The 25,000-nt window shown below is 41.2% G+C and overlaps 1 protein-coding gene across 8 annotated transcripts in view; it reads right to left on the bottom strand.

Moving 5' to 3' along the window:
• Nucleotides 1-25,000, bottom strand: part of LOC117409804 (nuclear factor 1 X-type-like) — a 145,011-nt gene that overhangs the window by 106,633 nt on the left and 13,378 nt on the right. The window contains exon 1 of one of the 8 annotated variants that reach the window (XM_059007185.1): nucleotides 20,725-20,881. The exons of 1 other annotated variant lie outside the window; for it this stretch is intronic. In XM_059007185.1, coding sequence (XP_058863168.1) covers nucleotides 20,725-20,751 — 27 coding nt within the window. In that variant the 5' untranslated portion in view covers nucleotides 20,752-20,881. Of the gene's footprint in view, nucleotides 1-8,687; nucleotides 8,775-20,001; nucleotides 20,204-20,724; nucleotides 20,882-25,000 lie in introns of those variants that run through there. 6 more of the 8 variants (XM_059007190.1, XM_059007189.1, XM_059007192.1 and 3 more) reach the window with 6 other exon arrangements.

Below are 25,000 nucleotides of genomic sequence, written 5' to 3'. Positions count from 1 at the left end.
CAGAATGTATTTACAAAGTGACGGAGTCTTAATAAACACACGCACGCACACACACACACACTCTGACACACGCACGCACACACACACACACTGACACACGCACGCACGCACACGCACGCACGCACGGCACTTGGCGGTTCTGTTCAGAACAATGTTTGTGGCCTGGTAATTCAATCGGAAAGGCTGTCAAACTTCGTGTTTTGTTTTTTGTTTTTTTGTTTTTAATCAGTTTTATTTTGCTAGAAACAGAAAAAAAACTAAAGAAACACGTATCTACTGTACAGAGAGCATGTTGTTTCATTTCTAAAAACGTTTCCCTGTTGTTCAAAACCAGTTAAAAAAACAAACAAACGTCTTCTTGTCAGACTTATTGCACTTCTCCTGAGGCTTTAACGTCTTTGATTACAAAGTTGTGTAACATCTTTTTAAATCCAATTTCATTCCTCCAGTTGGCATCAGCGACATAACTGTGGTGCTGAAATCTGTCCCCTCTGTGACACATTAATAATAATAATAATAATAATAATAATAATAATAATAATAATAATAATAATGTGACATTAATGCCATTTCATGTGCCGCTAGGCCAACCCACAGCACGCGCTTCCACTGTGACCCGCAGCTCAGGAAATGAGAATGATCCGGGAAGCAACGGCTTCACTTTCCTTACTCTCATTTAAACAGGCAGTCAGCGGGTTAAAAAAAACTACTTTCTATGAATTACCAATTGAAAGGGGACGTTTCAGTATTAACCCATGAAGAGCCATTGATTGTTCTCATTTAAAGGGCAGGCTACTTTGTGTAAGAAAAACAATTGGACCATTTTAACTGGCGTCTATCTGTGTCATTTTAATTTAACAAGATCTTTAGGACAACTTGCTCGTTTTTTTAACCGCAACAGCCAAAGGAAACCTTGATTTTAAAAGATTCCTACTTTCCTGAAAAATAAATAAACATGGAAAGCACAACGATATCCCTGTATCTCAAGACTGTTGTCGTGGTTGCCTGTAATTGCTTTGGGAGCACTGTGTTTTGTCACTTACAAAGAGGCTATTATTAATATTTTGTAATTAACTCGTTTGCATGCCCCATTGACACAGTGTTATGAAAACATCCCTTTTTAAGAGCTGTCATTAAGCCTGTGCTTGAATCCAGTGAACAGGGCGAACGCTGTGGGGTTATGGCTGGAGATATGCAAACATATAACGAGAGTTTCCGTGGATTTAGTGCTCATGAAAGGAGACGGACAGGGGCACAGAGCACACCCCTCAATCCTGCCCTGAACACCCCCTGCCTGTCCAGCCCTGTGCCTCTCTCTAAAATTTACAAACAGATCCACCTGGCCTGAGCTCGACTCGAACCCGGGTCTTTATCCTCATGAATGAAATAACCAGAGCCCCCTGTGAACATTCACGAGAGTATTCTGTTTGTGTAACAAGCGCAATGCGTGAAAAACAGGCTGTTTATCCGAAATTAAACCAGCTGATTTGGAAGAATGGACTTCCTTAGATCAAGCTATAGGAATTGTACTAGTGTTGGATTTAAAGGGAAAGATTGACAATAAAAAATAAAAAACACACACACACACACACACACACAGCTCTGGCCAAAAGTGTTGCATCACCTAGACTTAGGAATATAATTTTTTATTTAACATCATGTAATCTAAGAAACTCCAAAATGATATCGCTAACATCTCCCGGAAGCCATTCTCATAGTACAGTGTTTCATGCTAGATTTCGAAATGATGTGGCAAGTTCTGGCAAGTTTTTCGTTCTATATGTGGAAAAGCTACAAAGTGGTATGTAATTCAATATGTCAACGTTTCATTCGACCTTATGAAGCAAAATGAGTTCATTCTATAGGGTGATGCAAATCTTTTGGCCACAGCTGTATATATCCACTCAGCAACTGAATACGGAAACAAAAAAGTGATGCTAGCTCTTTTAGTGCTATAAGGTAATTCAGAACGTTTATACAGTAGGACAGGAAGCCCTCCACTTGATGTAGTCTGGTTGGTTGGTTCCCAGGTTTGTCAGATTGTGCTGCTCAGTGTGTGTTGAATAGTCAAGGCTTTGTTGAAGGCTGTTCTGCATGCCAGACACACTGTCACACACACAGCCACATTGTCCCGCAATAGTGTGCCATTGTCTTTGTGGGTGCCAGACCCACAACGACACACTACAGACACAAAACGAAGTCTACTCTATTAACAAGAGCGTGGGGGTTAATCGGTTCATCGGAGCGCGGGATCGATCTGGTAATCGATTGATCACATAGCTAACGAGCATGACACAACACACATGCCATACAATCCAGGACGCAAGGGGCCTTATCTTCAAAAGCCGTCGTTAACTTCTATTTCGTGAAAAATCACGTTCTAAAATGAGATACAAAACACACGAGAGGTCTTGAAACGTATCAGTCCGCTGTTTGGTTTTAGTTGAGTAACATGAACAGGTGTTTTACCTCTTTAAAAGCAAAAGTGAATTCAAGACTGGGGGAATCGCTTTGAAAACGCATCCCGAGGGTTTAAGAGATGAGAATTCTGCCCACAGGGGAAGTCTGACATTTCCTATGGAAGCTGTTTAACCTCTGAATGAATTACCGCTGGGTCAAATCGAGGGTGTATTTACAGGGCTTGTCTATTGCTGTATTCTTAATTTTACACGTGCATTGAATCTTATGCTGACCCTCTTCTGCCGTTTTTGCTCATTTTCGGGTTTATCTTTTCATACGAGCGCAATCTTTAACCCATTCAGTGTCATTGTCCTCATTTCAGGACGGGCTATTTTGTAATGTTTTTTTTTGAGCATTTTTATCATCGCCCTGTTATTTAAATTTTACTGTTATATAGTATAACTTACTCCTCTTATTTTGTTAACCGCAAAAGTCTAAATGTGAGTCTTAATTCTGCACATACAGCCCTTCACATGCTTTTTTGACACCTCTATATAAAATAAACCTAAAAACGATTTCTTGGTGTTTTTATTTTTCCCCCACAGTGATGATCAAGCTCCATTTTCTAGGTGTTTAATTTAATTTGGCTCGTAATGGGTTAAACAATGTCAGCAGTCGGCATGTCGTTTAGCATTTTGAGATGTGAGAAATATTAAAGAATGATATTATTTAAAGATGGCCCTGACATTAAAAAAAATGTAGGAAAAATGACTAAATAAAATGGGCAAAACTGCCTAAGTGGGCCAACATAGGACTCATGGAAAAATAAGACTGTGGCAGAAAGACAAGTTCATTACTGCAAATTTCATTTCTCCAGTAAAGAGAAAACAACTTCTATTTTAATTATTTCAATATAAGACCAATGCAATTAATTGTTAAACGCCCCTAATACTGACTCATATATACTGCTGGCATGGGCAGTTCGGTCTACTGTCTTGTCTATCCTGACTGAAACTAACTTGAAACAGGGAGATGCAGTTTTTCAATAGGACCGCTCCAACCTCTAAGCAAAAGAATTAGGGTGGAAAGTTATTTCAGCAACAGAGAAATCCCTTTGAAAACCCGCTCTTTCCTGTTTCCAAACACTGCCAGAATAGTTTACACAGACACAGAAAGATAAGATATAAAAAAAAAACAGGATCTTTCTCACAAGCGATATAATTAATATAATTCAATAAAGCGGTGGGAATTGAAAAGGCAGAGAAACACCATCTTAAGTGGTTGTGTTTTTTAAATCAGATAATTAACCACAGACCCCCACCCCCACCCCCACCCCCATCCCCTGCATAATTGCAGACAGTCAGGGTCTGATTCTGCTAAAACAAGGGAAGCTCTATTGACGGCGTTTCTTTTTCTGCCAGTCTACGAGGCGAGGTGCCAAGCAGTCCCCCCCAGCCGGGCACGGTGCCCTGTCCTTTATGCAAATGTCCTGCCCTGCTTTTGTGTGCTGCTGCCTGGAGTTCACAGTGAATCTGCGCGCAAGCACAGCCACAAGCAAGCCCCTACAGAAACTACCCACAGCGAGCAACAGCGGCTTCTACTTCATCTGCGTGGAAATTTGAATTCAGCCGAGGGCTCTCCAGGCACCCTCATTGTGTTCAGGCAATATTTATAAAAAAAGGGTATATTACTGAATGGGTTATGACAGATCGGAGGAGTGTAGGTGATGAAGCATGTCACTGTTATGAGTTGTAGCAACACACAAACGTGTGTGGACCGATGCACTCTGCTTGTAGAATGCGTGGTAAGATACTATGACTGTTTTGCTAACATCATGTATTCATACCAACTGCCCTAGCTTTGCACCGCTTAAAGACAGACACCCCTGTACAGCTGTGGCCAAAGTTTTGCATCACCTTAGAATTTTAGGATTGAGACACAATTCAAAATAAAAATCAACTATATGAACGGCATGGAGATTTAACATCGAGTAATCAAAAAAAAACAAAAAAAAACTACATAAATGACATCGCACGTGTCAGATTTCGAAATGTCACATTTTTCAATTTGTGTCCTTAAGCAGACTGGAAAAACTGCAAAGCGGTGTGTAATCCAATATGTTAACATAACGTTATTCAGCAGGTTTCATTCGACTTTAGGAATCTAAATTAGTTAATTCTACAGGGATGCAATACTTTTAGCCACAGCTGTGCAAATGATACAAAATATCTATATGTAAAAGGCACGTCATGATTTATTTCTAGACAGAGCAATCGTATTCTGACAGGTAGAAATGATTTCAAAGACACACTAATGACAAGCCGCACGCTCTAGAGTTTCTACAGAATCCTATGCAGGCCTTGTTGATAGTCTAGTCTAGTAACCTTTTTGGATAAAGAGCTGTACTAATTAATTATACAGCCGTGCAAAAAAATAATCCATCCCCAAAACTGCAACTACACAAAGACGCAGCTAGTTCGTTTTTTTCTTATTAAACATGTTTGGTTTGAGTCCAGGCTATTCCACTACCGACCGTGGATGGAGCTCCTAGGAGGTGGCACACAATTGGCCGAGCGCCGTCCCGGGGGGCTTAGGTCGGTCAGGGTGTCCTCGGCTCACCGCGCACCAGCGACCCCTGTAGTCTGGCCGGGCGCCTGCGGGCTTGCCTGTAAGCTGCCCGAGAGCTGCGTTGTCCTCCGACGCTGTAGCTCTGAGGCGGCTGCACGGTGAGTCTGCAGAGTGTAAAGAAGCGGTCGGCTGACGGCACACGCCTCGGAGGACAGCGTGTGTTCGTCTTCGCCGCTCCCGAGTCAGCGCGGGGGTGGTAGCGGTGAGCCTAAAAATAATTGGCTATTTTAAATTGGGAGAAAATAATTAAAAAAATTGCCGACTACTAAATTAAAAAAAAAACATGTTTAAAACACCTAAGACTTCAGATCGGCCTTGCAGTATTTTCAACCCCATTAAAATCTGTAGCTGTATTGTGAGTGATCCACACACATCTCAAGAGCAATTCTTTGGGACAGCTTAAATAATCCTGTTTCCTACAATGTACGTTGCTTGCGACTGCTTTGCAGCAGTAGGAGGTTATAGTGACATTTTCATATAACAGATGAAGGATTCCCTCTGTGCAGCGGGCTCTGTCAGGTGAATGAATGGATTGTTCAGGGAGCTGATACTGTTAGCAAACACCACTGCGATGTGCATTAAGAGGAGGCTGGTGGGCCCTTATCAAAATCAAGAAATTGAGAGCTTGTTCAAACGGTTTCTTCTTTAAATTTGAGAGCGACTCGAGCATTGCGAGGAGGACGCTGACCGTGTGCATGACCAGATCAATCTGTGACTGCAAAAATAAGAAAGTTTGCATCTTTTTTTTTACTTGTGGGACACATATCTCTTTTACAACTTAAAGGGATTACATAGTTTACCCTGGTTTACCATGTTTTTTTTTTTAACACGGTTTGCCATACCTCTCTGGGATTAGCAATGCTTACTGCGCTACACCATGCTTTCACTGTGCTGTAGTACACTTTGCTCTGGTAAACTGAGGGGGGGTCTGCTGCTTTCATTTCAATCAAATCCCCCCTGGGTGTTGAATTCGAGAAGCCCTGCTGCAGAATTTAAAAAGGGACCACAGTTAGTTATTCAGATTCTGCTAGGAAACACCTGATTGATGCAAGTAAGGGGCATGTTGAAATCAGAGACCATGTTTCAGCAAACCTAACTGTGCTTTGTAAGGAGTCTTGCTCAACTCTACATTTCCCATTTCATTTAAAGAGCAGTATTTAATGGGGTGTATTCAAATCACATTGCAAGTGTCAAATCTAAACATAGCTGTGCGTTACTAGTTGAAAAATAAAAGCCGAAGGGATTTTGAAAAGTCTGAAGGCAGCAGGGTTTGCCATTCATCATTTCCTTAAAGCAATCATTAGAAAAAACATCACACCTCCGCGCTCTCCCTGCAAGCCAGTAATGATGTTTGTTATTACAGAGTGAAAGGTGATTTCATATGTTTAATATGTTAGCAGTCAACGTCTCTCAGTTCTTATGTCTAAATTAGCACCAGAAACACCATTCAGTCGGCCAGCAGGATTTATTTAAACACGACTTAAGAATCTCCGAGGGAAACCACAGAAAATAATAATAAGTGTGTTTGGCTTTTGTGCAAGGCGCCTGCTTTGCGCTCCGTCTAAAGCACTTCAGAACTGCTGGCTTTTCAAGAAGAGGGCCTTATGATGTCACAGTCCTCTGCAGACATTGTCTTCCCATCTCATTACCGCACAGGAATCCAATCAGCAGAACTTTCCTGGGACATGTGACATTCTTTGAACCAACGTTGGAACAATAATCATGTATAGGGATATTGACTGATAATCTGGTTAATACTGATTATACATCAATACTAGCACTAAATCGACAGTGTTTCTGGCAGTCAAGCTAAAAGGACAACAAGATGTTCCTCTCTCTCCCTGTAGAGTAAATGTTTTATTAAAGATGTTTACCCCCACGTGGCAGATACACACACATACATATTTACAGCCACACAGAGTCTGATTAGACGTAACACATGCGATGTTCATATATTGTGGGGAGTGAAAACTGCACGTGTTTGACTTTGAAGATTTGAAATGTGGACATTCCACAGGGCAATGTGTAATATGAATAAACCCATTAAATATAATCCTGCTGGTTTAATATACCCTACAGATTCGTCTTTACAAACAAGACACCAGGAAAGTCAGGCAGGATAACGTCTGATGCCGTTTCCTGTATTTCTCTCCCTTTGTCCCTGTTCTGATGTTGTTTTTCTTGCCTCTCAATAGCCCTCTTCATCCATTCAAATCAGGTGGGCTTTCAATCCTGCCAGCCCCCCGACTCTCGCTGTCTAGGAGACAGCGTTGGCGAGGGAGCTGAAAAGTCACGCTGTCACGTGACCTGCGTGGAACGAGGAATGCTGTGCAGTGCCTGGCACTTAGAATTCTCCAGACTACCTCGATGTAAATTCAAAGCCAACAGAACCCAGGACGACCAAGAACGATCACAGGGCACCGAAAACCAGAAATGTGAAAAAAAAATAAAAAATTCAAATGACATTTCAAATACATGCTCCTTAGCATCAGTGCTTACCAGACAGCATGAAGGGAAAGCTGGAGGCACTGGTTTTAGATACGGGCAGCAGTGTGGGGTAGTGGTTAGGACTCTGGACTCTTGACCGGAGGGTCGTGGGTTCAATCCCAGGTGGGGGGACACTGCTGCTGTACCCTTGAGCAAGGTGCTTTACCTAGATTGCTCCAGTAAAAACCCAACTGTATAAATGGGTAATTGTACGTAAAAATAATGTAATAGCTTGTAACAACTGCAAGTCGCCCTGGATAAGGGCGTCTGCTAAGAAATAAATAATAATAATAATAGATACAGCCTTATTCATTGTCTTGACAGAAGTAAAGGAAAACTAGAAGTCAAATGTTCTGGCTAGTGCTGCCTTCAGAGCTAGAATATGATCACACTATCCCATTTCACAGTAATCTAGCCCTACAGTCCCCTTCAGTTTTCATCTACTAGATATTTCTTTAGTTTTACCCGTTTTAATAACTAAGACGTACTCGCATAGTGTAAAATACTGCAGAAGCAACACAGTAGAGTTTTATTATACACTGGCAAAAGATCCCAAACCGACAGCTATATTAATATGGGCAACAGAACCTCCATTGAGCTCATTCTACACTTCGGACAGCTGTCTGTCTTGAAGTGAAAGGGACGTGATCATTTATTGCGAAACAAAGTCACTGCACAAGACGCCATTAACCACTGAGCAAGATCTCAGCCCACAGGCTGAGCTGAGTTATCAGAAACTACCGACATTTCAAACTCCAAATGCATTTCTCTTGAGGGTCGATCGCCTGCCTAATACTGCAAATCAATGATCAAATCTTTAAAATGACCACCGCTGGGTTCAAAACCATTCAGTACTGTAGTACGAAGCTTACAAACGCGCCTGTGTAATTACATACCAGCAGTATTTCATGTTAGACTGCGAAATGACACGTTTTTCTTTAAGTCTGTGTTAAACTACAAAGCGGTGCGTAATTCAATATGTTAACATCACATTATTCAGCAGGTTTCATTCGGCTTTATGAAGCAAAATGTGTTCATTCTACAGAGGGATGCAAAACTTGTGCTCGTGTTCAGTGTGAAGGCGAGATTATTTGAAATGTTATGTTTTAGCTTGCAATACTGTTCTTGGCCTAACTTGGGAGTTTTAAGAAGAAAAAAATTGAAGTACACACCTCTGAGATTTACAGATAACCGCGTTGAACCACGGCTGGAGTTCGACCAGGTTTAAAAAGCGCTGCAGCAAATCTCGTCTTAAAAAATAAAAAAATTAACACACCAGCTGATGCACTTTACCGGACCCTGCTTCAGCAGGTGTGGCACACGCTCCAGCTCATGAATAATGTATGATTAAACAGCGAGGGGTGTGGCGAATGGGACTCTCTGTTGCAGGGTGGGTCACGGTGTTGTGTTTCGCGTCAAATACAGAACAGGGTGATATTCGTTTCTGATTGTCAGCGCATGCCCGTTGAAATGTCATTGCCGCTCAAACAAAGCTATGCATTTCGCGTTTTGTAGCGGGATTAGTTTTGGTGTGCAATTACCCTCTACAACAACAGTAAGGGTTGCTTATAGAAGAGAAAAATAAACGAGCAGTTAAATGAAACAAGTGGAAAATGTTTTTAAAAAAACAACAACAAAAAAACACATTTCTAAAATAATTTATTATCAGAAAACAGAAATGCTTAGCATTATCGTATATCGGGCTTATGTATATATATATACACACGCACACACTGTGATGACTATTCAATGTGTCATTGCTATGAGAATATAAAGTAAACACAGCAGCAATTTCTGATGTTAGAAATTTGCATGACAATTTTGCTAACTGGGTCAGGGTTAGGGTTAGGCACTTTTTTATGTAAACTTTATGTAAACTATAATAGGATCCAAAATGGAAAATTACCTATATGGTAACACTATCCTGGGAGACAGCCAGCATGCTTTTTGGAAAGGGAGATCGTGTCTAACTAACCTGCTTGACTTTTTTGAAGGATGCAACATCGACAATGGATAATTGCAAAGCATACGACATGGTTTACTTAGATTTCCAGAAAGCTTTTGACAAAGTCACGCATAAAAGATTAATTCTCAAACTGAACGCAGTAGGGATTCAAGGTAATGCATGCACATGGATTAGGGAGTGGTTAACAAGTATAAAACAGAAAGTACTGATTAGAGGAGAACCCTCAAAATGGAGTGAGGTAACCAGTGGTGTACCACAGGGATCAGTATTAGGTCCTCTGCTATTCCTAATCTACATTAATGATTTAGATTCTGGTATAGTAAGCAAACTCGTTAAATTTGCTGACGACACAAAAATAGGAGGAGTGGCAAACACTTGCAGCAGCAAAGGTCATTCAAAATGATCTAGACAGCATTCAGAACTGGGCAGACACATGGCAAATTACATTTAATACAACACTAAGGACTTCACACCATACCATAACATAGCACTGATCAGACTTCCACTGAAGGTTATACCATACTGAAGAACAAACAGTAGGATATGAGAGACGAGCGTAGAGTATTTACTACACAGTCGTATGGTCTACTTTATCAACAGCCTTGTAAAATAAGTGATGAGACTATTAGGTATTGCATTGGTTACTACAGAGTAGTACTACAAAAAACACAACAGAGCTGTGAACCACACACACTGCAACGTCCTGTGTTCTGCGTGCTCACAAACCTGTCAGAACACAATGCAGTAATACACTTGCATGGAACCCTTTTCGAATCTAATGCATGTGTTGCTCAAAGCAAGATCAACTGGGATGGAATTCTGTGTGACTGAGGAATGTGATATTAACCACGCTGTCACAATGAGTCTGAATGCTGACAATACTGTCCGAAGTGACTCCCATTACAGTCTGGTCTGGACAATTCAATGTGCCAATAAGAAGGAGGGGGGGGCAAGCCGACATGCAAAAGACTTCCCCCAAAAACTGGGAAGGGAAATGTGTTTTCATAAAAACGCAAGAAGGTCCTCAGGCTTCAAACAGACAGAACGCAGGTGGGACTTGAGTTTTATGGGTTTGGGCAAAAGCCAGGCATAGTTAAGGGCCATATGCAAGCCAATAGATAGAATGTTTCGCTGTTCTGAACGGAACACGATGACACTTTGAAGCTGGCATCTCATTTACCTACCTAATTCTACAGCTGCAAACCCCATCTGCCAACGGGTATATCGTGTTTTACAAGAGCTTTGAAGCACACACATGACGTACTGTAACAGGAGTCAATTACTTGTGCTCTGGACAGCTCAGTGTATTCGCAATGACATTGGATACTGTCTTTCACCTCCAGGTGGATTGTTGACTGGTCTCTCCAGTCCAGGGCAGGCTTGAGGCATGGAGACTGAACTGCTCCCTCCCTCACCCCCTAAGAGAAAGGGTGCTCCCTCCAGTCCAGGGCAGGCTTGAGGCATGGGGACTGAACTGCTCCCTCCCTCACCCCCTAAGAGAAAGGGTGCTCCCTCCAGTCCAGGGCAGGCTTGAGGCATGGAGACTGAACTGCTCCCTCCCTCCCTCACCCCCCTAAGAGAAAGGGTGCTCCCTCCAGTCCAGGGCAGGCTTGAGGCATGGAGACTGAACTGCTCCCTCCCTCACCCCCTAAGAGAAAGGGTGCTCCCTCCAGTCCAGGGCAGGCTTGAGGCATGGAGACTGAACTGCTCCCTCCCTCAGCCCCTAAGAGAAAGGGTGCTCCCTCCAGTCCAGGGCAGGCTTGAGGCATGTAGACTGAACTGCTCCCTCCCTCAGCCCCTAAGAGAAAGGGTGCTCCCTCCAGTCCAGATGACTGAACTGCTCCCTCCCTCACCCGCTTATACCTTTATTTTATAAGCAACAAACACTTTAAAATTCACAGCCTCCAAAACACTCTGGAATCAGTCTAACTTTGCACAAGAAGAAAGGAAAAAAAAACTACTGGTGCAAACTCAGAACTAAAAACCTATTCAAGCACCTCCCCATGTGTTTGATAGATAAAGATTTTCTGGAAAAAAAGAAAATCCTCAATGATTATCTGCAGTATTAACAGGCTTTCTCGTTTTCATGCTCAAGGGCGCTCTGGGGTTGTCGAGCACACATTGGTTTAATTCGACTCTCTCAGTGCCGTTTCTACAGTAACACGAAAACACAGCGACATTGTGAGACTGCAGTGAAGCTTCTTGTGGAGTTCCAATGAATCTGAGAGGGCTCAGCTGTGGGGCAGGGTGAGGAGAGACTCACTCAGACAGCTAGTACTGAGACACGTTTCACTGACCTCCTAGAATATGGAGATTTACAGATCAGCCCTGACTTACATTTTGCAAGGGCTTGTTGTAAAACACATGCCGATCTGTTTTTAACATGGTTCTTTCATCATTGTGAAGGGAACACTGACCAGGCCTGATAATGAGCAGAGGACCCTCATTCTCAAAAAAAATGAGAACTGTTTTAAGAATCATTTTTATGAATTAAAGTCTGCCTGTTTCGTAAGCCTGTTTTTCTCAGCTGTTAGAAGTTCATTTTTACTTTCCAAAACACTTTTTCTGCTTTTTTTTTTTTTTAAAAAAAACATGCTTTCCCAAAACCTTCCTTACAACAGTCTTTAAATGTGGACGTGCTTAAATGGTCACAGTAGATTCCCTGTGTTATGCAAATTCCTGAAGATCGCAGGACAGCTGCACGGTTTGTGCATCATGGGATTCGCTCATCTGCATATCTTAGACCCAGCTTACCGACTGCTTTGCTTGTTGATGTCAGTCAACAGACTCTTTGCCAAGCTTTTGGAAGTTTGTTATTGATTTTTGCTGTGGTTGTCGCTAGGAGATGTTTCTCTGTTTACTGTTTAAGGAGGCTCGCTGTGTGAGTGTCTCTAACTATCTGGGACACTCTTGCAAGGCTGCAACACAAGAAGCAATGTTTTAACTGAATCAACACAGAACGACTGCAGAAAACCTCTATTACGATATAGCCTTGGCAGTCACCAAACTACCCTAAAGCCCTTCGGAGTGCCACGTCTTCAGTTCGAATTAGAGGTCAATTATTTGTGATCGTGCTTTTCGATCTGGATGAAAAGGCTTGGAATGCACAGTGGTAAGGGGAGCAGTGCCGATGGTATCACAGCTAACGAGATAGCCGCTTTCCGTGCCGTAGCAAGAGGACCTTTAAGCAAATGAATAAGTAAAGAGCGCCTACTGTACTAGGGTGAGCTGAACCGTGGTATCTCCTCACTGAACTCGGGCTGGTGTAACTGTGACAGCATTGTGAAGAGTGAAGCCGCGATGCACTGACTGCTGTGGTCATGGATCGTCTTGTCCACTGCTGATAAGCCAAGCCACAGCGGGTGGCTCCTTTTTCACAGCACAACCACATCTATCACGGAGTGAAACTGAGCTTTTAAATCCATGATCTACCCTTGGAACAATGCTAGTTTATGTACTGCCTCCCTCCCTTGTAATCCCTGAGAACATCAAGCCACACTGCTTCCCTCCCTCCCAGTCCGTCCTCAGCTCCACTAGAGCCGCACTGCTTCCCTCCCTCCCAGTCCCTCCTCAGCTCCACTAGAGCCGCACTGCTTCCCTCCCTCCCAGTCCCTCCTCAGCTCCACTAGAGCCGCACTGCTTCCCTCCCTCCCAGTCCCTCCTCAGCTCCACTAGAGCCACACTGCTTCCCTCCCTCCCAGTCCCTCCTCAGCTCCACTAGAGACACACTGCTTCCCTCCCTCCCAGTCTCTCAGCTCTAATCACTCAGTCACATTGCTTCCCTTCAGTTTTAAGTCATGCCACAATTCCTCCCAGTCCCTCAGCTCCAGACCTTAAGCCTCCCAATTGATCAGCTCTAACCATGCAAGGGCAATGAACAATCATCATTATGATCTTCATGCAGCATTTTGCAAAACCATTTAAAAAAACACAGTAATAAAAATGCAGTTAATTAGTCCATTGGCCCAAGCAACAGCAGATTGTCATCTTGTATGCGTTTGTGTGACTCGTGCATTCTGGCATCTTCTCAATCAAAGGCTCTAGGGCAGTGGTTTCTTCCATGTAAAGAGTTAAGGGGCAGTCTGGTAGGGGGGCTGAAATCTCACGGTAACTCATTCTTGTTGTTCAGGTTCACTTTGCATTCTGTTTTCTGTATCAGTCGTCACATCCTGGGGACTTCTTAAAATGTTAAAATCCCCCTGTGGCATCCGTAGAGCTCAAACATGACTTCTCCCCGAGTACAGCAGCTACACCAGAGTGTAACCACTAACCTGCCCCCCCTGCAACTCCCCTAGCGGGTGTAACAAACACCACTGGTATTCTATGTAGCAGTTTCTACTGATGTATTTCTAGAGTGTTGCAGGGGGGGCGGGTTAATTGTAACACTCTGGTGTACCTGCTGTCCTTAGACGTGATTGGGAGCGCGACTGAAGCCACTGGGGAGGTTTAAACAGTTAAAGGGTTACCAGGGTGTTCTGAGTGCAACAGAAAATGAAACAAGACTGTCTAAACAAGACAGAGAGAACTGGGATAGCCTGCATTGCCTTGTAGTTAAAGCTTTTATAATTATCGTGTCTCAAAATATACCTCCTGTTTCATGGCCAAACGGGAAGACAGCTGCTGTGTGACCTACTGTAAGTACAGACAGAGGAAGACGAGGGCTGCAGCGGTTTGTGACGTATGGAAGGCGTCATCCAAGACGCACTACAGAACACAACCGTGCACCTAGGATTCCCCCGGATAAAACCCCACAACGATGAACTATCTGGTTCTTATTGACCTAAATTGTAATGTGAAAACGTACGCTATTAGAAACCAGGTGAAACGCGGTACGTGATAGAAACGTCACAATGAGCGAGCACTGCAATAGAAGTCAGATCCGAGACTCGCATTATTTCAGTGCTGAAACGCGTTCATTGACTCACAGATAGATATCCCACGCTTGCCTATGCAACACCAAATACAGAACATGTTTCTATATATCTGTGGGATCAGGAAGTGGAATTAATCTGCAAATAAATGCTAAGAAAACAAAAACACAATTCAATATTTAAACAAATGACCGTTTCCTCATATGCGCCTGCATTATCATTCAGCAACGTGCTTTTCCTTATCCGCCGATAAGGGGTCGTTTTATTTGTGTTTGTTTTTAATTAAAACGAAAACTAAACAACAGAAGAAACATAATTTGTTTATTCAGGCTGTTTCGTCTATTAGATTGTAATTCCCATAACAGCTGTTCTAATTCATTATGACAAGCTGAGCGCTAAACTACGCGCTGAAAAAATACCACTCTAAATTAAAACAAACCGTAAAGCAGAAACATTCATTCAAGACTGCAGCCGTGAAATCTGCCGCACATCACTGCCTGCATGTGTACAATACAGAGCGGGACACACAGAAGGAACCAGGCTCATCGAACAGTGTTTTAAAATTCATTTTAATGCTCTTATTTTGAGAACTATTAAAAAAGGTAATATTGCCTATACAAAAAGAGAACATCGACAGTTAAAGGGTTAACGCGCGGTGTTAGCGACTGCCTGTACTGTATAATTTTATATAACAATGTATAACAGGATTATATCGCAGCAGTTAAGAATCACTATAGGGTTATGATGCGGATCACGGGTGCATTGGAAAAAGTGGCAATGCGTTGGGCTTGTAAACGAGTCTCTGTGATGATACGTGTGTTGCTATTTCAAAACTGGTTTAAAAAGACAGACGTCTTTAAAATAAGGTCAGTTTCCCTACAGAACGTGCTTAGTTTGATTGCAAAACTTCTACAGAAACACAATGCGCCGTGTTCCAACAGCGCCCCTGGTTAGGAACCCGTTTTGGGGTCATGTTTAGTCCCTCGCATAGAAAGCCGGTTTTGATTGGTCAGAAATGATGAGACCCACCAGGACGGAATAACTGTCCCAGCAAAAGCCACAAGGGAACGCGTCGATTGCGCTCCAAGCCCCTTAATACCAGAGCCATGTGCGTGCGTGGTGATTCACATGGACGTGTCCAGCCACAACACGTCACAATGGCGACTTTTTGATTGTTACTGTATTTGCTTAACTGGTGTCTCAATGTCGAAAACAATATGCATTTCTTGTTATTATTTTGTGGTTGTAGTTTGAGTTTTGTTTTTTTCTATAAGGCTTCTGCACACAAGTGGAAACAGATGCCGCAATATCAATGCATCTGAAATACTTTGAAACCCGCAAGCGGGGATGATGGATAAACCGCCGTTCTGTATTCAATAAGTCGAGTAAGAGCGAATAACTACGAAGTGAAATAGCGGAAAGGGTTAACTAAATGATAAACAAAAACATGCATTGCGTTTCAATGCGCACGTGCAGCCTATAGCCTCCTCTTTGAATACATCGAATTGAAGAATGAAATGCAACTAAGGCGTAAGGCTGACGAATCGTATCGAAATTGCGGCACTTAAATTTCTACGGCGCTTGCACCCAAGGCATTACATCCTAATAACCCACTAATAGCACTAATTTACACTGACACACAGAGTGGCGTTGCCAGGAGTTATTGACAATGCAACAGCGCGGGGCGTGTAACGTACCGTTTTTACCATCCTCTGCGTGCGTTGCTGCGCAAGCTTCCTCTTAATTGTGACTTATGCCAAGGGCCAAATTAATGCGAGGGTGCTGCGCGAAAGCCAGCCATGTACAAATGAAACCACAGTATATCCACGCAATAAAAAATAAAAAAACACGTCTGGAATTATTATTATTATTATTATTATTATTATTATTATTATTATTATTATTATTATTTATTTCTTAGCAGACGCCCTTATCCAGGGCGACTTACAATCGTAAGCAAATACATTTCAAGTGTTACAATACAAGTAATACAATAAGAGCAGGAAATACAATCCTGATGAATAATAACACCCCTCTAAGTACCATAGAAAACCGTTTATTTTTCGTGCTTAACACATTTTGAAGTTTCTTTGTCAAACAAAGCGTTCATTTCGTTTGCACTGTGTAGGCCTACGTTATAAGAACATAAGAACATAAGAAAGTTTCCAAACGAGAGGAGGCCCCATTCAGCCCATCTTGCTCGTTTGGTTGTTAGTAGCTTATTGATCCCAGAATCTCATCAAGCAGCTTCTTGAAGGATCCCAGGGTGTCAGCTTCAACAACATTACTTGGGAGTTGGTTCCAGACCCTCACAATTCTCTGTGTAAAAAAGTGCCTCCTATTTTCTGTTCTGAATGCCCCTTTATCTAATCTCCATTCGTGACCCCTGGTCCTTGTTTATTTTTTCAGGTCGAAAAAGTCCCCTGGATTTTGAATGCTTGAATCAGATCACCGCGTAGATCTGTCAGTTATTGTTGATGTGAATAATAATAATAATAATAATAATAATAATAATAATAATAATAATATAGACTATGAATTTGTGTAGCCAGCCCCTTGTATAGCGCGTGTGCGTGTGGGTGACAATGTGTGTGAATACTACAGGCCTGTAGAGTGGGTGAAACAGAGTCTTTGTCTGATTTGTCAAGTCCAACACTGCTTCACTCTGTGTATCGCATTAAACGACACGTCTCTTTTCACACAGAACGCTGTAAATGAAGTAGAAATGCCCTCATATGTTTTCATTTACAAATCCACGTGCCTCTCTCTCTCTCTCTCTCTCTCTCTCTCTCTCTCTCTCTCTCTCTCTCTCTCTCTCTCTCTCTCTCTCTCTCTCTCTCTCTCTCTTTAGCATGGTTTCCAGTCAGGCTTTTTATCCGTTTTAATAATTCATCGCGCGATGTTCGCATCTGTATCCAGTCCCTACCTGGGACTGCAATTCCTGAACGCACTTAAATTAACAACACATATATGATAAGCGTGGGGACGGTGCATTCCTGTGGATGAAGGGTAATGGGTATCTCAATTTCAGGCCTTCAGAGGCACAGATAGGAAACTTAATATGGTACAATTCTGCACACGGTAACTCTGTGTGTGTGTGTGTGTGTGTGTGTGTGTGTAAATGGACGGATTAATAAAGTGTTAGGTCTACTGTACGTCTAGAAATGATGCCAATTCATGTTAATTAATTGAAAGAAATGTTCTGAGCACACACACACGCCACACACACAATTTAAACTCTTAATATTTTTCTGGAACAGTTATGGGAAGATTTTTTTTTTTAACACTGCTTATTAATCCCAGGAAGCCCCAACAGATGTATATTTTTATTTATTTTATTTTTTTAAATTCATATGCTGCACTTTATGTGATTTTAGGGCCCTTGGCTTTGGAATGTTCAATACCGCGCGAGGCGCGCAGTAAACATTATATTTAGAAGGAAGAAAAAAATCTGGAACGTTGTACAGTTTGTTGCTAAACAGTCAGATTAAGTGCATGTGTAACCTTTAATTAAAAAAGGGCTTACCGCCACCAAAATGATATCTTACAATTCTAAACATAAAGGCCGACAAATTAACTACAGGTCATTGCAGGTGCAGTTTCTGCAAAGTGCCTGCTTTTAAACCAAAATAGTTCAAACTAAATTGAACTACGTGTAAGTTTATCCTTACAGCACACGCATTTGTAGTCTTTATTTTTTAGAAATGCACCATCGCTTTTCTGTACTGCACAGAACTACCCTTTATTCCACACCTCGGGAGTTGTAACGTCTGCCCCTTTTCACTGCCACAGAGAAAGCTGCATTTACGCACGACTGAAAATATAATAGGCCAACAGAATATAGTTAAAATATTTAAGAACGTATTAAAAATATATATCTTAATCCCTAATATTTTAACATAAAACTGGGGTAGATTTGTGCTTTCCAAATGTTCTCATGCGAAAGGAAAAATGCACGGTTTGGGTTTTTAAAAGATACGAGGTCGGCTACATGTTAATTACCAATCCAATTGTTTCTCACAATTACAAGAATACATCCAATTCTCCAAACTGCATTGCAGGTGACGCATTGTCGCAGAGCGCGTGTCTGCCTAATCTGTGCTACATAGGCCTGTATTTAACACGACCTGTACGTTCAGTGGACTCTAACTTCTACAGTCCTATACTAACACTGTTTAGAAATACAGCGATAGCACCCTACCGATACCCTTCATTTAAACACAATTTTAAAAAAAAACTGTTTACCATGCGCAACAATTAAAATAAATACTGAAGCAAGCCCATGCGTTTTACTTCACACATACATACACACACACAAAGAATGTTTAAAATGACGTGCACGTTGAAATAGAAGATGAGTTTATTAATTATTTGGTGAAAAATATTCTCTCTAGTTTTTACAATAGCTTTATTTTTCTATACGCGTGTAGACTGGCGGCGTTTCTGATTAACAGTAATACATTTATAAATAAATAGCCCATTCAGTAAATCCACACAGATGTTTCTCAGTGTAATTCTTGTATGTCCCATGAGTCGAGGTGTTGTTCAACCGATATGAAGTGCGCAGTGTCAATGCATTTGAATCTAGAAGGCCGCAGAACGCAAACACTTCGCACACCTCCTGACCAAGCAGTTATAACGACAATACAATCCCTGTGTCTGGATTGCTTTTAACAACACACCGATTAGATGTAATCCTTTTACTGTGTAAAATAAATGAGAACTTCATTTGCCTGGAATGACACAATACCATTGCAACCTGTTATTATCCATACTCTTTCTACTCTATACAGAAACATAAATATATACACATACATACATATATACACATACCTACACACACAATCACACACACACGCGCGCTATTATACACGTCAGTGCCTTCAGAGGTCGACAGTAATGGTTGTGTCATTGCATATAGTATACCAATGGCAATTCTCAATGGAAAAGGGTGCACCCAGAGGCATACTCTTAATTCACGAGTGCGTATTTACAACGAGATCAAAACAATATATACACATGCGTGCCATCATTCCAGTGCATCGCATTGATTTAATTTGCTTTGCGATGTTTTTTTTGTTTTTTTTTTGGCAGGACATTTAGTGAATATCACATCACATCAATGCACGTGTATAAACCACATTATAGATGCGTCCCAGCCAGCTTACATTCTATTAAAAAAACGTGTTTTAATAACGTAATAACGTGTAAGTGACAGTCGCTTTGCAAACGCAGCCGTCCTGCTCGGCCAATGCAGTTACATGTCTTTAAAAGAGTTTCACCCAGAAAACAATACTATCTATCTATCTATCTATCTATCTATCTATCTATCTATCTATCTATATATATATATATACATATATATATATATATATATATATATATATATATATATATATATATACACACATATACATATATATATATATATATATATATATATATATATATATATACATATACATACATATATATGCATACATATAGATAGATAGATAGATAGATAGATAGATAGATAGATAGATAGATATCCATATCCCATTTCACTTAAGCCACATTCACCCAAAAATTATTAGAATCAATAAATATTTTTAAAAAAGTGAAGGAATTTTTTTTTACGTTTTCAAGAAATGTATGGAAGCCGCCTACCTGCACAAGGCCGCCTTGAACAAAACTTAGAATCATGATTTTAAAACAACGTCCTTTCACAAACCGCCTTCCCTTATTCTCTCTACCACACACCCAAGCACGCTAATGATCTGCACGGCAGTTATCTTAATCAGCATAGTCTGCCTCAAAAAAAAAAAAAAAAAAAAACGCCTTATTTACAGAACTGCAAATGGGACGAGACAGTGGAGGTCAACTTAAACACGACTGAGTCTCTCCAAGTAAGCTGCGTGCAGTCAACGAGAGAGAGACGCGCTCGGCACAGACAGAAATTCAATTCCAATGCAACTTCCAAACCTAAGGCACTCCTTAGAACGTATTTTGGTTTGCATCCACTGTTTAGGACGTGGAAAAACAACTACAAGAATAATAATAATAATAATAATAATAATAATAATAATAATAATAATAATAATAATAATAATAATAACCGTATGTGTATATTTAGGTTACAATCTCCCCCATTTTAATGCAAAGCCTCCAGCAGAAACGCCATTTTCAGTTTCAAACCATGTGCAATCGAACGCACAAGAAAGAACTCCGTTGGAAAGATGCCATTAAACAAAAAGCCCACTCGGTATCCAAAAAAATGAACGGAGAAAGAAGAGAAAAAGGAGCAACAACTAATCAAAACCGACACGACATCCGCGCATTGCGACAGGCAAAAGCAGGCAAGCGAAAATACAGAAAGAGGCTCCGGATTACCTGTGTCAAGCAGTACGGGGAGTACATGGTTATTTTTGGTGGAAAAAATGAGAGATCTTAATTAAGTTGGAAGTAAGTTTGCTGTGAGGCTTCATTGCAATCGCTCGCCTTCTCCTGCTCCATGCGGATTGCTTAGCTCCGCCTCTGAACCAGAAAGTGAAAGTTAGACAAAGTTTTGGGAAAAAAATTGCTCAAGAAGCACAGCCCTTTTTTTAAAAAAAACAGAGTTTGCGGTGAGAATGTAAAAAATAAATCGCTAGCTACTTGTGTTAACTTTTCGGCGCTCTGCAGAAAGTTTAATCGGCGATATATATATATAATAATCAGATGAAAGCGCAGTGTTTATTTGGTTGTTTTTCTGAGGCATGTACGACGGGTCGTGGTCAAAACAGGCTCTTTTTTTTGTATTTTTTGTTACACGATGAGGGTTTAAAGCTGCGATAGCGATTGTTGTACTGCCTGAAGTCTGACAGGCGTTGCATATATAACTCTGCTATAATTAATGGCGCACAAACAGATTCTTCTGGTTTAGTTCAAGGACTTCTCTCCTCCCAGCTCTGATGAGTCAAACGAGGCTGTGGTCAGCGGTTTAAAATGGTGTTCGCCTGAAGCTGTTTTTATTCTGGCTACAACCGACATTAAATATACAGACTAATAAAACCCAGAGTCATACTACTAAACAGGCATTTGTATTTGAGTTAGTATTGATAACCCTTGTGATAATCGACACGCTTTTCTGCGGCCACCGTTCTGCATTAGTACTGTGTGGAGTTTTCCTTATCATTTTTAGTAAAATCAGAAAAGCTATCAGGGAATGGAAGGTTACAGTCGCCTGCCCGTGTGTCACGGTGTGCCATTGCGTTTAAAAAGTCGTTGACGTGAATTAAACGTGTTCTGTATTTTCAGTCAGGTCAGTAAAACAGCCCTGTGTTGGCGCGGGTCCAAAAATAGCACCACTGGGAAAATGAGGCAATACTCTATATCAAATGGGATCGTTTAAGTTTGGCTTATAATATTCAGTGTGCAAGGCATACAGTGAATTGCTATGCTGGTAAAGAAGCGCACAATGTAATGATGAAAATCAGATATACATTAGCAGATTGTTAGTCGATGATAAAAACAAAAATACTTCGGATTGCAAAAGATGTGTTGAAGAGTGAAAGGATGTCGACCCTTTCTGGGTATAGTAAACCTTTCTGAGGACTCCGTGAATCTAGGGGTCTTTTATTTTGGGCCATGTAACCCGAAAAAGGATATTCTACACCCTAAAACATAGAAGCAAAATAGACACGTTTTAAAATAGTAGGCATTCCAGGTTTCCCAGGATGCTTAGAACACATCAGTGAGATCTGGCTGTGTGGTCCAGTGGTTAAAGAAAAGGGCTTGTAACCAGGAGGTCCCCGGTTCAAATCCCACCTCAGCCACTGACTCATTGTGTGACCCTGAGCAAGTCACTTCACCTCCTTGTGCTCCGTCTTTCGGGTGAGACGTAATTGTAAGTGACTCTGCAGCTGATGCATAGTTCACACACCCTAGTCTCTGTAAGTCGCCTTGGATAAAGGCGTCTGCTAAATAAACTAATATTAATATAGCGTCGCATTATTTTGTGTATAGGGAGGTTCTTATAGCCAGCCGAGAAAAATCCTTTACAGAAATCACGCGTGTGCTAGGACAATACTATTAACACACACCGCGCATTTCTTCAACTCCAGCATTACTGTGCCACGTGTTGGTTAAGTCATGTCAATCATGTTGTTGTATGAAGAAATATTATTAAAAAAATATATGCAAACTCTCTCCCACACACACAGTATAGGCAAAAGTGGCAAGCTGAGTAACTTACTGCACATGTCCTTTGGGTAGGCTTGTGTAACACAACACGTATTAAATTAATAATAGGTTAAGACGCTTGGATGCAAAGCTGTAATGACGGTGGATCTCCTCCGGTGAAAAGGCGCGCCGTATGAACTCCATTATATATTCAGGAGTGGCAATGGAATGTTGATGTAGATATATAACACGTGTATATAATTGAATTAAATAAATACATACAGAACTCCCTGTTGGCACAATAAGTATTAGCCCAAAACGGTTTGGATTTGAAATGTCTATTATTATTATTTGTAGTTAAGCTGTAGTGATAAAGACTCGGGCAGACTGGCGATAGAGCTTTCTTTGCAATCATATCTGAATCACTGCTAGGGTGCAGTTTTTCATTCACTTTTTTTAAAAGGTGTAGTACACGCAACATAATCCTGCGCGTAATTAAAAAGGCTGTTATTTTATAATCATCATATCTGTGAGGCTGATACGGGGGAAATGGCTATTTAAAAAAAAAGAAAGTGCATTTTGAAAAATGTCACCCCTTCTATTTAAAATCTAAGCTGTAATGTTTAACCTCCCGCTGCTGCAAGTAGCCTTAGGAGAATTTGAGGTCACAGGGTCACGTGTTTGTGCTGGTGTAGCCTAGCGGTGAGTGTGAGGGACCGGACCCTGGATGCCGTTAGAATCCCGTACACATGTGACTCATTGTGTGTGAGTGTAGCTTTGTCGGTTAGTGCTCAGGGACTGGGTGCTGGGAAATTGTCACATCTTATGTCAGGCCGTATTCACAAAGCAGCTGCTAAGTTTGCAGCGTTTTTGTTCGGCCCTATATATTGATAATCATACTTGCATAAATCAAACGTGAATGCCAGCGCTTCTGATTCGAGTTCATTTATTTTAAGCTTTGTAAAAATATATATTATTAATTTGAGGCCCAAAGCTTTTTTTCCTGGTTACAAATGATTACGTGGAATGGCTTCTTGACTATTATTATTATTATTATTATTATTATTATTATTATTATTATTATTATTATTATTATTATTATTATTCATTTCTTAGCAGACACTTTCTGCTAATAAATAAATAATAATAAACGAAAGCAGACGCTTTCTTTCGCTTCAGTGTCCCGATCTTATCAAAACCATTTCCAGAGACGCCAAACTTAGCATTGGATCCAAGCCTGCAGATTCCGTCACTTGCGCTCACAATACCGCATTCCCACGCCGCAGCTCCAGAGAACCGGGAGAGGCAGGACAGAAACATAGAAACACCGGCCCTAAGGACCCGATTCAACCTGATGCACGGTGATTATTATCATCTCCTGAAGCTCTCAATCCTGACCTCCAACATGCAGATCGAGCGGGATGAGTCACAGAGCGCACATTGGTAATACGGTGTATATCAAAACAGTGCTACCATAGCTGTTCCAGACAGATTGGCTACTGGATGTATCTATGCATGTGTATATAGGCAGCAGTGTGGAGTAGTGGTTAGGGTTCTGGACTCTTGCCCGGAGGGTCGTGGGTTCAATCCCAGGTGGGGCACTGCTGCTGTACCCTTGAGCAAGGTACTTTACCTAGATTGCTCCAGTAAAAACCCAACTGTATAAATGGGGAATTGTACATACAAAATAATAAGATATAAGTATAATGTGATATCTTGTAACAATTGTAAGTCGCCCTGGATAAGGGCGTCTGCTAAGAAATAAATAATAATATATAGGAGGTATAACTGAACAAAAATAACGTATTCTTCTTCAAAGGATAGCGCCTCCCATATACACTAAACTACAATGCACTAGAATACTAAACCCTGGCATGGAAACTCTCATCCCGGTTGGCTAATGCAGGCCCACATGACCGAAAAATCACTTGTGGCCTCCGATTATCTTGAGATGAAAAAGTGACTCCCTGATCCCAACTCTCAGGACAGTATAGCTTTCCACTATAACCCTAAACTCATGTCACTGTGAATACTATTTCAACACCATCTCACTATACTTTACTAGCACTATGCTGGGTTAGAGTTGAGAGAGAGAGAGGGAGAAAGAGCACATTCAACCATGAAGCATCTGATTCAAGCATTCAAAATCCTAAAAGGTACAGACAATGTCGACCCAGGGGACTTTTTCGACCTGAAAAAAGAAACAAGTACCAGGGGTCACAAATGGAGATTAGATAAAGGGGCATTCAGAACAGAAAATAGGAGGCACTTTTTTACACAGAGAATTGTGAGGGTCTGGAACCAACTCCCCAGTAATGTTGTTGAAGCTGACACCCTGGGATCCTACAAGAAGCTGCTTGATGAGTTCTGGGATCAATAAGCTACTAACAACCAAACGAGCAAGATGGGCTGAATGGCCTCCTCTCGTTTGTAAACTTTCTTATGTTCTTCTTGTGTTCTAACAATTTATAACATATCCCAAACTTTTTTCATAAATTGTTTCTTG

Source organism: Acipenser ruthenus, chromosome 34 (assembly GCF_902713425.1).
Source record: "Acipenser ruthenus chromosome 34, fAciRut3.2 maternal haplotype, whole genome shotgun sequence".
NCBI lineage: Eukaryota > Metazoa > Chordata > Actinopteri > Acipenseriformes > Acipenseridae > Acipenser > Acipenser ruthenus.
Note: the sequence above shows the minus strand (reverse complement) of the source record. Positions and strands in the feature narration are given on the sequence as shown.